Source organism: Calypte anna, chromosome 15, assembly GCF_003957555.1.
Source record: "Calypte anna isolate BGI_N300 chromosome 15, bCalAnn1_v1.p, whole genome shotgun sequence".
Classification (NCBI taxonomy): Eukaryota; Metazoa; Chordata; class Aves; order Apodiformes; family Trochilidae; genus Calypte; species Calypte anna.
This window is the reverse complement of record NC_044261.1, coordinates 5,447,340-5,459,942: the sequence shown is the minus strand read 5'-3', so window position 1 is coordinate 5,459,942 and position 12,603 is coordinate 5,447,340. Positions and strand designations below refer to the sequence as shown.

The window sequence follows — 12,603 nt, the reverse complement described above, 5'->3', positions numbered from 1 at the left end:
ATACGCGGTGTTGGAAGGAGGCGGCGGCCGCAGCCGTCTGGGACGGCAGCGGGGCTGGGAATAAAAGTTGCGAGTGGCGGAGAGATGCCGGTGTCAGCCCGAACGGCGGGGAGACGCGGGGACGGGTGCGGGTGCGCAGTGCCCGTGCGCGAAGTGCTGGAGAAGTGTTGGGAGAGACGGTGGCTGGCAGACTTGGCTGAAAATCTCTAGATAGTGGTGAGCTCATTTATTATTGGGTTTTTTTTTTCCCATCCTCTCTCAAACATTTCACCTATGCAAATACTTCCGAGAAATTGAGTGGGATCCCACGAATCAAATCCTGTTCGCCAAAGCCGAGCCCGCTCCCTCCCCAACCCCAGCCCGCGCCGAGGATTGTGTTTCACGGGAGGGTCTGAGTGCGCTGCCCGCTCGCATTGTGCCACACATCTCCCCTTGGAAAATACGATTCCCCCTTCTAAATGTAGAAAACCTCCTGTCTCTCTAGGTACCGTGTAGAATTTTTTTTTTTTTTTTTTTTTTTTTTTGCCTGGAGATCCTGTCCCAGTACCCCTCTCTTTTTTGTTGCTTAAAACCCCCACAAAGAGCGAGGCAATAAGTCACATGCTATCTCCGGCTAGTATTTATATTGGCTTAATATTTAAATCTCGTAAAACTAATGCTTTGCTTAAATAGTCCAGAGTTTTTGCAATAAACCAGGGTGCGCAGCCCAAAGTGTTTCTTTGGCATTCTTGCACTTTGCCCCAATTCCGCTCCGTTTCCCTCCAGTGTGTGGTCTTTGAGTTGTGTGAGGAAACCTCGTACCCTCGAACACAAACCTGGAGCTCTGGAATTAAAAAAAAAAAAAAAAGCTTCCTAAAGTTAAAAGCACCATCGTTCTTCTAGTTTTCTTTTTTTCTTTACTTCCTTCTCTCTCTCTCTCTCGGTTTTTTTTTTTTTTGTTTGTTTGTTTTTTGTTGTTTTTTTTTTTGGTTGGTTTTTTCTTTTTTTTTTTTTTTTTCTTTCTTTTAAAACATTTCCAAACTAGCCTAGGTTTCTGGTACTGGATTAGGGATAAATTATTGTACAAAAAAGAGGAGGAAAAATTATTAAATCAGAAAATAAGAATGATACAGTTTAAGGTTCTAATTGGGTTGGGGCATTCCCAAATCAATTGGCTTTTTGTTAATACTGCTCTGAAAATTTGACAGCTAGAATTCATTTAGTGTATTTTTGTATTCAGCCCAAACTCCCCCAGACTTGAATCAGTTTAATTCATTTTAGCATTTGCTACGATTCTTAATTGTCTATGCATTTTATGTAAAGTTGTTTTCAAGCTTGAATTTCTTTGCATAGAATTTCTTTGCATTTTTGAAGTCTGAAATCAAAGTATTGTATCATGTCTCGACTGATTCTTAATTAATAAGTAGTTAAATTTTCCAGGTTTAAGTTTGAAATAGTTTAAAGAAACAGATGGTAAACAGTATGGAACCTAAAGACTAACAAGTTGACTTTAAATGTTACTTATTACTAAAATTATTTGGAATGTCTGATTTGTAATGATTAACTGATGTTTTCTCCTTACTACCCATATATTCTTGAAAAAGGAAAAAATTACAACAGTAATGTTTTCATGATGCAAGTAGATTATTTTTAAAGGTCTCTCACTCCTGAATGGCAGTTGTTTTGAATACTTGCTTAGATGGCATGTGTAAAATAACAAGATTTCCTTAGCACTTAAAAATAAATAAAAATAATTCAAGCTACTGGCAAGCATGTATGTAATAAACACCAAATATTTTAGCAGATGATTTAGATGAAAGCAATAGAAAGGATATGAACTTCTCCTCCAGTGTGTCTTTATCATAAAGTTTAATCTAATTCATTACACCTACTGTTGTAAAATACCAGGGTGCTGAAATGCAAGGAGGACAATCTCAATTCTGGGCTTTGATTTCACATACTCTAATGCAATACAGTTACCATTAAGAAGGGGAAGGAAAAAAAAAATGTCCCCAAAAGAAGCTTATCTAAATTTTTGCTGAAGTTAACTCAAGATGCAGTTGTGAAATACTAAAATCTAATTTTAAAGGATGTCACTGAGTCAATGTGGTTGTTGAAGACACTCCTTTTTTTTGAATGTAACAAATCTCTTTTAGAGTAAATCATGCACAGAAGGCCATCACTTGGAGAAGTTTCTAACTGATTTATCATTTATTTGGAAAGTCTCTGAAGTATGCTGTTGTCCAGAGCCCTTTTTCTGTTGTACTACTGGCAATTATGATGAGCAGTGCAATATTAAAAGGGCATTGGCTGGCAGAAACATGACCCCCTTTAGCAGCCCACCCTCTTCAGAGTGGGCAAACAACCCTAAAATAGATGCCTCCTCCAGTGTATTTATGCACGTGTGTGAAATAAGGTTTTATACATGTGGGAGTGGTTTTAAATAAGGAGAGAGATTCTGGGTTATATCTTTTTATATGTCTTTCTATGGAAATGGGCTGGAATAATTTCAACACATCCTATTTAAAACATAAGCCCCAAACATTTCTGGGAGCATTTAAGGAATCACATTACCTGCTCTGTTTACCAATAACTTTTGAGTAAATCATGATTTCTACACGCTTCCATACAATATCTACAATGAAATTTTATAGTTATTTCTGTCTAGTTTTCCCCTTACAGAAACTTCCCCCTATACATTTAAGATAGTCCCTATGAATGCCTATAGGGATTTAATGTTGATTTGTTTCTAAGAATCTGTGGTGTTTATACTGTGATTTTTTTGAGTGGTGACACACAGAGATGGGCAAGATTGAAGCACAGACACTAGGTATTTTTGTTCCCATGGCTCATAATTCTGTAACATTTCCACAGCAAACCAAAGCACTGTATTTGTATACCATTTTGTACCTCTCTTAAACACACACACCACAGAATACACAGCACAATTAAGAAAACTTCTGAAGGCACAGGAAAGGGCTAGCACTTTATGTTATTGATTTAAATTGTGTAGTTTAGATTCATTGACTGACCAAGTTTGGTTTTTATGGAAACAAGTACGTTTGGGGATGCTCAATTATCTCCCTTGTTCTTTTATTCTCCACTAATGCAGCAAAATATTTTATTGTAAAAAACCTTCCTAATGTACCGTGCCTAGTTACATTGGGCATGTAGCAAAAGACTTGGTTTGTTTAACAAGCCATACTAACAGTGGTCTTACTCTTTCTTGCTCTCTCTTTTTCTCCCTGTCTTTTTTTTTTTTTTTCAACTAACTTTTTGTTGTGTTTGTTTTGGTTTTGGTGTTTTTGGTTTTTTATTTTGTTTTTTGCTTTTTTTTTTTTTTAACCTTGTCTAATTATGATCGCAAATAAACTTTGTCACACAGAGTTTTATTGGGGCTAAACATAAAAACGTTATTGTGGTTAACACTGTAATGTAACAGTCCCTTACAAAAGGATGCAGGGACAGCTGTGCAGAACGTGACAGTGGCTGCTGGTATCGCTGGCTCTGACAATGTTGCACTACTGTCTGCACAAATAAAGCAGTGCAATAATATTGTCAAAGCATTTGGTTCCAGTCCTAATACATCCTTTATGATCAGTTACTGTTGCACACCCAGCCCCTGACATGATGGGATTCTCTAGTTATTTAATGCATTTTAGGAGGGAACCAGCCCCCTACTCTGATTCCCTCCCCCTCTCCCCCCCCACCTACTGCAAGGGCTCAAGCAAGCGTTAAAATCTCGAGATCATGAAGAAATTGCCTTAAAAAAAAAAAATCCCTACCCCTGTGTTTGTTTGTTTGTTTTGTGTTTAGATTGAGTGTTGTGTATGGAAATTCCTTGGGTTTTGTTCCCCGTTTTGACTGCTTCAGTGTACAAAATGGATTGCCCTTTCTGCCACTAGCGTGGGTTTGTGTGTCCAAGTTGTAAAATAAAAAGCTGGCCTATTCACATTTTAAAGCCCTCTTGTCCTCCTTTAGAGCAACCACTACCTCAAACTGAGCATATTTTAAAATATCATGACCAGGTTTGAATTTTTTTCTCAGTACTGCTTTGAAAATTAGAGTTTTATGGACCTAAGGATGTTATTGTTATGTATAGAATACAGAGACTTTATTATATATACATGTATTCACAGGCAATTTAATTCTTGCTTCCTACTGATGTATTTTTCAAGTTCTATTGTATCTAACTTTTAGAGGAATTACTGTTAAAATTAAAGCAATATTAATACCTTCATTTTAATTAAGAAAAAAGAAAGAAAGAAAAAAGAGTAGAAGGTACCTAAATAGTAATCAATAGGTTTTGAAAGGCAATCTTGCCCTGTACTTCCCAACAGCAACGTGGAGCAAATCTGAGAGACACAAGGATGATGTAAGGCCTAGGAACAGGAATATTGCATTCGGAATTGATCTTTAAATAACAATATGTTGGTGACTGTCACTCGCTGTATAGTTGGAGGCAGATGTGGTATTTTCGCTTGCAGCTGCTAAGAAAGGGGTTTGGAGGGATGGGGGATGGGACCTTCCTCCCTTTTTTTTTTTTTTTTTTTCTGAAGCCTTGAGCTGTTACCTTGGGAGCAAAGGGTGGGGGTGGGGAGAGCAGTCATATTGGAAATCAAATCTAGGTAAAGGAGCGTTTTCAGATTTCACTGCACATCCCAAGCCAGGCCGGGGTGTGCTAGTGAGCGAACCATGGGGAGGCAGAAAATGGAGGACCACATCCTGAGGGGATGTGTGTGTCCCATTTTTAGAGGGAAGAAGGGTTGCCGAATCCTCAGTCAAGCACTCCAGTTCTTCAATGAACCAGGGAGCAAACAAAAGACACCTTTTAAGTCCCTCTGTTTCTGTTGAGGTGCAGAAACCTGTCTCCCTTTCACACCCAGAGAAGGCTGAGCCTCCATGTCTGCTCGGAAGGCAGGGTGCTGGGGGGATGCAGTGCAGCTCACAGGCCTCACAGGAGGTAACCTGAGCCGGCATGGCTCCCCTTCTCTAGAGCTTTTCTTTTCATCCATCTCTCAGCATTGTAGCACGGTTGCCATTTTTATGTGGGTTAAGGAACAGGGAGGCCTGCTTAGCTTTGGCACTTTCCCGTCCTTCTGATTTTTGATTAATTAAGAAGTAGGAGAGAGTGAAACGTGTAAGGGCTCTGCCGGGGGGGTGTCTTCCCCGCCTGCCATCAATAGGATCACAAGAGCAGCCAGAGTGGAAGTACAAGGGGCCCTTTGCTGCTTCTGGCCAAGGAGGATGGGAAGAAGAGTGGACCAGCAAGGAGCTGGAAGCCACTTTGGATCAGAGCAGCACTTTTCTCTGTGTGCATGTGCTTGTGGAGCTCTTCAGAGTGTGGAAATAAGTGCCAGTGAAAGCCTTGGTGGGTCTGATGCCAGGTTGTAAGATGGCCTCTCAGATGTGTGAGCCTGCCTTGTCTGGAGGTGGAGAAATTGCGGAGGGAATAGCTGCATGCTTGTTATCCTCTATAAAGTTATGGCTTTAAAAATAATATGGTTGCTACACTTGAAAACCTCTCCTGGGTGTGCGGGGGATTTAAGGCAGGTGATACAGGGAAAGGCCTGTGGGGTGTCAAGGACTGTAAGGATCAGATCTCATTCACGAGGGGTGTGGGGACACCTCCTGAAGCCTCCTGGCTCCAGCTGGGGTGAATGGAGCCCACAGAAGACCCTTCACCGAGCACCAGCACTCTGGAAGGCAAAGCCCTAAGGGTGCAGGGGGCAAGGACAGGGTTCCCTGCAGATTTGGGCCTGGGATGGAGGTTACACATTCCAAACCCTCCCTACTCTTCTTTTTTTTTAACCCTGCCTGGCTGAGGAATGTAACAGTGAGGGGGAAAAATGCACTAGAAGGAAAAAAAAAAAAAAAAAAAAAAAAAAGAAAAAAGAAAAAAAAAGGGAGGGGGGATTCGGAAGCAAAGGCCCCTTCAGGAGTCTGTATTTGTGCAAGGGAAACCATTTGCATGTGTGTGGAGATGCCAGAGTTTGTCTCCAGTTGGGTCGGAGGGGGAGGGCGCGGGAGGAATGCGGGGAATCAGGTCGGGCTGCGGGGGGAAGGGCTCCGGCAGAGCCTCCATCCTGTTGTTGCATAAACTTGTTAAAAGAACCCCTCCTCTGTGGAGGCAGCACACACAGGGTATTAGTGTGGTAGAGGAGGCCAGACCTGCGCCCTCGCTACACAACCAATTGGAGCGGAAAGTGAAATCAGATGGTTTAAGTTTTCAGAGGGATTTTTTTTTTTTTTTTTTTTTTCAGGGGGACTTTTTGAGTCATTGCATTGAGTGCTGGATCTGTGTTAAGGTCGCTCCTGCTCTCGCCGCTCCTGGGTGGTTTGGGAAGGGAGGCGGCCGGAGGGGGCAGGAGGTGCCGCTTCCCCTCTGGCCGTGCCCCTGGCCCGGCTGCCCCCCAGCCCCTGCGGGCCCGGGGTGGGCAGGTTGGGGGCAGTTGTGGGGAGCCTGTCCCTGCTATAGGGAAGAAGTTACTTGAGGGACCCCAAGATCAGCCCCACACGTGCTTCTTCTCCAGCCAAGCCAACTACAAGACCTTTTACTCGCCAGGCTGTACATGCAGGGCCAGAAGCGGGATCCGCACTTCCAAGGTGATCGGATTTAGCCATATTTTGCTCCCGCGTTTAGTACCACAAGTCTTTTTTTTTTTTTTTTTTTTTTTTTTTTTTCCATCAGACAGCAGAGCGCTGGTAAACACCATACAGAAAAGCCGTATTGTGGGGTTACAAAGTCTAGGCTGTTTAAGGAGCTCTGTCATTCCTTTTAATGGAGCTCACTGACGCAGATCTGGCTTCTGCCAGCCGAGGAAATGTTGCTGCTGAGAAAAGGGTTATTGAAACCCACAAACTAAATATTATAAGCAAGAATCAAATGGCAGGATGTTCTGGAGTGTAATCACTCCTGATTTCAGGAGAAGGGGAAGGTATTGATAAGTGGCTTCGAGTGACAGAATCCCCAAGCTCGGTGGGTGGTGTGTGTTCGGAAAGGTGGTGCTTTCATAGAGGATTATCAACCCTTACTCTCTGGAGTCTCACACCTGGACAGGTTGACTCTTGCATGGAAGTAAGAATCCCCTTTTTCTCTGGATGGATTTGTACAGACTTGCTAGATAGACTTAAGGAGCCAAGACTGGAATGCTAAGAATTTTCTCTCTCTCTTAAAAAAAGAGGGAGAGAATTAGAAAGGCAACACTTCCCAGTTTTAAAATAATGATAAAATTATTAAAGAGGATGGAAAACTCTGAATCAGCTCTCAGACTATAGCTATTTCCAAACTGTTCGCTCTTAGCTTTGCAATAGTCTCAGTTGTCCTGCAGAAAATGTATCGTAGACTATATAATGTATTTAATTGCAAGATGGCTTTATAATGGTCTCCTTTCCTCGGGCTAGCGAAATGGCTGTGACCAGGGAAACAAGGCTGGGCTGAAGCTTTGTTGCCCTGCTATGCTTTGTGAGGTTGCAACTGAGATGAAAATTAAAAAAAAAAAAAAAAAAAAAGACAAAAGCTTGCCCTAAGTAGCACCTTTAACCACAAGAGAAACAAACAAACAGCAACAAAGGGAAAAGGAAATGGCTCCCTAAACTGAACCAGGTCTGATCTCACAAGGAGCAGAGGCCTCTGGGCTTCAGAGAGTCAGTTCACTACTTTATTTATCACAAAGATTCATTATAAGGACACTTCAGTTGATTCGTCTGCTAACATCAGAAAAGGGGGTCTTAAACATATAGCAATACTCCACTGCAGGAAGAGATTCTCACACACATACTGCCAAGAGGGGAAAAAAAAAAAAAAAAAAGCTTCCATTATTGAGCAACATATAAAATGTTATTTCCATACTAGACAGGGTGACATTTCAATTTAGTTTCTATAACTGTGATTAAAGACAAGAGAGGTTTCTAAACATATCTAGAGATGCTGAGCCTTCTGGTGTATAAATAGCATGCATTTCATAATCTCGTGTTTAAACGTTTATTTTAAAATAACCCCCATATACATTCCAGAGTCTCCCTGCTATAGGACATAGAGCAACACAGGCTTTGCATACTGTTTGCCAACTCGGGGAATGTTGTTGGAGATTGATTCAGTTCTCATTTTTCTTATATATATATATGTATTTAAAAAAAAGAAAAAAGGAAGGCATGGAGCATAGTGTGCCAATACACCACTTAGAGATAAGAAAATTTTTGAGACACATCTAGACTCTCAGCACTGATCTAGAAACAAAGATGAGACTGGCTTTGCTTGGAACTTAACTTGTGGCTGAGGTTTCTGATTACATCCCTTACCCTCTCCTGCCAGTAGTAGCTTCTGCTGCTACTGAAATTCTTAAGTTGTGTGGAAATTGTCAAATTGTTCTCCCCTTGCTACTTATTAGTACTGTCACTTGACATGCAGATTGTATGTTTCCACTGTAAACTTGCCAGTGGGTTTCTCCCTTGCACCCTTGGAGAAATTAAATTGTATGTTAAGTGTAAGTCTTGCTTGAGATAACATCGAGACTGAAGAGTGGAAAAGACAAGGTAAACAATAAACAAAATAAAGACTGGACGGGAATAGATGGAAAGGTAAGGCTTGAGCCTAGTTGCATTAGTTTTTTATGTTCTCAGTCCAACTGGATGTCTGGGTTGCAGGGATTGTTGAGAAGCTGAGTGGCAGGATTAAACCTGAGGTTTTGCCAAGGTAGTGAGAATACAGAAGTTTGATAAAACTCATTCTGAGCTGCTTACACCAGTCTCAGTGAACATGGCCTTTTAATTAGTGTGAGCAAAGGTTAATACAAATAAATAATGTGGAAAAAAAGATCCCTGATTGCTTCCAACAAGCATCACAAAGGATGGGGAGAGGGAGGAGTTGGGGCAGATAGGAGATTTTGTTTATCAGTCCATTAGAAAACAAACAATTAATGGAGCTTCCCCCTTTTCCTTGGCACTCCTTGGTTTTCTGCTGCTTTGTGCAAGTCAGGCAACATCAAAGGGGATGCAGGGCTGCCTCACACCAGAATGCCAAAAGCCAGGGATCTCTAATGGCAAAGACCAGATCAATGTGGCATGCATAAATTATCCAGGAATCCATGAATTAGGGGATTGTCTCTCCATTACAGTCCTATTTAATCCACTGGAAAGCAGGCTGAGGAAAGAGAAGCTTAAAATGTCAAAATCATGACCTGGTTTGGGATGGCCTGGGAACAAAGTTGCCTTAAGCTTGACTCGGAAGAGTTCCTACACAACAAATGCACTGGGACAGGTTAACTGGGAGCCAGACTGCAAAGAAAGAGTCTAGCTGGCAAAGCAGCCCTAAAGCTGGAGGTGTCTTGGCCCCTCCCTGGGAATAATTTCTGTGGCTGTTGGTGTGTTCCACACTAAACCAGCTGCACTTGAAGAATGTATATTGCAGCCTAGGACAGAAAAGGTGTGGAGGGGCAAGAGAAGAAAAAGCCAAACAAAATTAGCTAGAGCAAAACACTTGTGCATTTCCCAACACTGTTTAATCTATGCGCATTAATGTGAAGTCAGTCCTGGAAAGCCAGCCCTAGAGATCCTGTTTTGCTTTCTAATATTTGGTGTGTACTTAATCCTGTGATTTCCAGTGCAGGGAGGGATATTTTAAAACACTGGGCTCTCCAAGTAGGATGGCCCCAGAAAGGAAGTTCTTTGAGCACTTGATGCCTGTTACTAAGAGGTTCAAAATACAACTGTCAGTTAATCAAATAAATAGCACTGCCTAGTCTCAAACAGCTATGCAGCTCATTGCCTAAAGTTATTGATAAGGAGAGAAATTCACACTGAAGGAAAATGTGAGAACGGGGTAAAGAGGTACAGAAACCTGAATAAAATCCACCCCTAAATCCTGGGAGAATGGGGTAGTACCCATGCACAGATTCTATGGGGTCAGAGGTTTACAGCATTCCTGCATCCCCACCCTCCTGGAGGACACTGTGCTATGATCCATAGGGCAGTGCACTGCTTTCTAACTTTTTACCCCTTCCCCATTTGCAGGCATGGAATGAAGCTCCCTACAGTCACCTGCTGCAAGACATATTATCCAGCTTCCTAACCTTAAGGATGAGACCCTATCGATATTGCCTCTGCTTTTGTGATCAGGGTAGTAGTGCAATATTGCTTATAGGGTCTTTTCTTTTGAGGGTTATTCTTCATGGAGAGAAGAAAACCACAGCAGGAAAAAATAATCCTATGTGCCCATCGAGTTAAGGGAAAAGTTGTGAAATGCCGAGCATTGCTAGATAGGCAAGTAATTGCACAGAGATATTATTTGTGACAAATAGTCGTGCTATTGTGGTGACTCAGGTTGTGAGTAATGGGCATATTTTTGATACTATCACACGGGATTCAAAACGGCCTCGTGTTTAAAATGAACAAGCAGTGATTGAAACCCGAGAAACCCATCATGGCTCCATTTTAAAATAGTTTGAAGAGACGTTTGGAGGGTGCCTATTTTACATAATGATGTAAACACCCACCAAGGGATGGGAGGAGATAACATATCCACACTTGCTGCTTCTATGCCTTATCCCAGCCCCAAAACCAGTGCGGTGCGAAGCCGAGCATCGCACAAAGAGGCCGAGGCTCTAATCCTAATAACCTTCTCGAAACAAAGCTGGTGCCCCTGCCTGGCAAGCGCGGCCCGCCGGCTACAGCTCCGGGCTCTGCACAGGGCCGAGCCGTGCGGCCGGGGGCTGCTTCAGCGGGGCCGGGAACTGCCGCCGGCCCTTCCCGAGAGCTCATCACTGAGGTACGTGGGAACAGAGCAGGAATAAGGGTGTTAAATCCGCTCTCCGCTTTGTGAGGGATCAGCTGGGGGCTGACAGCAGCCGGGATGGCCGAGTGGGTGGCCTTGCCTTCCATTTCAGGTGGTCCCCGCGGTCCCTTTCGGGACCTCAGGGGCCCAGGGAAAGGGATGGTGGGAGGGGACTGGGGGCCGGATCAGGGCGCGGCGGAGCAGCCGCTGCCGCGGGGCTTTCCGAGCCGGTCCCCGGGCAGCGCGGAGCCGATGCGGCGCTTTTCCCCGCGGCAGCCAGGCGAGGGCCCGGAGCACTGCAACGGGGCCGTGCCCGCTGCCTCTCCCGTTGTACGGCTGACCCTGCCGTTGCCCTCGATTTAACCCCCTCTCCAAGCATCATTCCGGGGAAACGCGGCCAGCTCGGGGACAAAGAGAGGAACTGCCCCCTCCCTCCCCCCCAGCTCTCCCTCTGTGCCCCGGCGGCCGGGCTGGAGGCTGAGGGGCGGCCGCGGCTTCTGGGCCAGCGCTGGGACCACCGGGCGAGCTGCCCCTCTTTCCCTGTTGCACTACTGTCACGGTCGCAGCGAGCAGTGCAATAATGAAAGGGCGTCAGTGCGCCGGGGAGCGGCGAGAGCCGGGGACGAGCCGGTGTGACAGCGTGCGGGGACGGAACGTCCCGCCGCCCCCCGAGAGCCACCTTAATGGGTTGGGGTGGCTTTGATTGTGCAACTTTCTTTGTTTAAACACGCAGCGGCGAAGAGTGAGCGCGCCGGGACCGGGCCAGGTGAGCGGTTCCACGCACGGCCCTGCCCCCGGCCCCGCTCCCCCTGGCCGGTCGCGGAGCCTGGGGCGGGACGCCGGGACGCCCCCTCCGCTGTACCCGGCCAACGCCAAATAAATAAAAGTGCTACCCACGTCCCCTGTCCCTGCCTTTCCTTCCCGGTGGGTTTTCTTGCAGATCACCAGCCCCTCCCGCCTCCCCAGCAGCCGCACGCTGATAAAAATCCCCTCGACGGGTTTTTGTCCAACAGATCACCCCTGCGGTCTCTGTGGGAAGAGGCTGGAAATGCAAATAGGAGAATGAGAGTCACCCTTCCCTGTGGAGCCTGAAAAACGGGCTCGAGGCATGCCCTAGTGTGGGTCCAGCAATGGGGGAGTGTGGGCAGGGAAGCGAGCGTGCAGGGCAGGAGGGGAAGGGTTTGCTATAATGGAGATGAGAACAACACTACATTTGGGAGCTGAGCTGGGAAGGCCAGGAAATAGCCCTTTGATTATTAGTGGCCATGGTGAAATGGATACTTCTCCAAAAGAGGGCTGGAGAGGGGTATTTCCTTTAGCAAAGGACCTTTCCACTCTGCCCTTTTGAACCTGTGCTTCTCCCTGGTACTGTTTCTGCTTCATCATGACTTTTTGCAGAGGAAGGTGAGTGCAGAAAGCGGGCTGGCTGTAGGAGAGGGAGGCAATGTAATCCTGGTGAAAAGGCATTTGCAGCCTATGTTTCATTTCCTATTTCTTTTGGATTCTCGCTTTCTTCCGTCTCTCCCATGTAGGAGCAAACGCAAGAGCTGAATCTTTCCTTGCAGTCTCCTTCTCAGGGAAGTCAGCCCCCTCCCCAGCTTCACCTTCAGGCTTTGCGCACACAAAATGGCTGCAGCAGCCTGTGGGTGGGCATGGAGAGCTCAGGAAGCTGCTTTTCTTTTTCCCACCCTGCCTGCCCAGGAAGCCCTTCTGCTTTTATTTTCTGTGGCATTTTGCTCTTGCATAGCTCTGTGCAAATCCAAGGGGGTCTCCTACGTGTAAGCTATGCATGGAATGGGAGCTGGGGAGGGAAATGGCCAGTTTGCATGAGAAGGGGACCTGTCGGGCCCCAG

At 45.1% G+C, this 12,603-nt stretch overlaps 2 protein-coding genes across 3 annotated transcripts in view; one reads left to right on the top strand and one right to left on the bottom strand.

Moving 5' to 3' along the window:
* Positions 1-12,603, bottom strand: part of TOP3B (DNA topoisomerase III beta) — an 84,475-nt gene that overhangs the window by 59,046 nt on the left and 12,826 nt on the right. The gene's annotated exons all lie outside the window — the stretch shown is intronic.
* On the top strand, positions 4,675-11,642 carry LOC115599224 (translation initiation factor IF-2-like). The gene is made up of 4 exons (XM_030460695.1): positions 4,675-4,714; positions 6,257-6,585; positions 10,529-10,744; positions 11,484-11,642. The coding sequence occupies exons 1-4, from the start codon at positions 4,675-4,677 to the stop codon at positions 11,628-11,630; spliced, it is 732 nt and encodes a 243-aa protein (XP_030316555.1). The 3' UTR covers positions 11,631-11,642.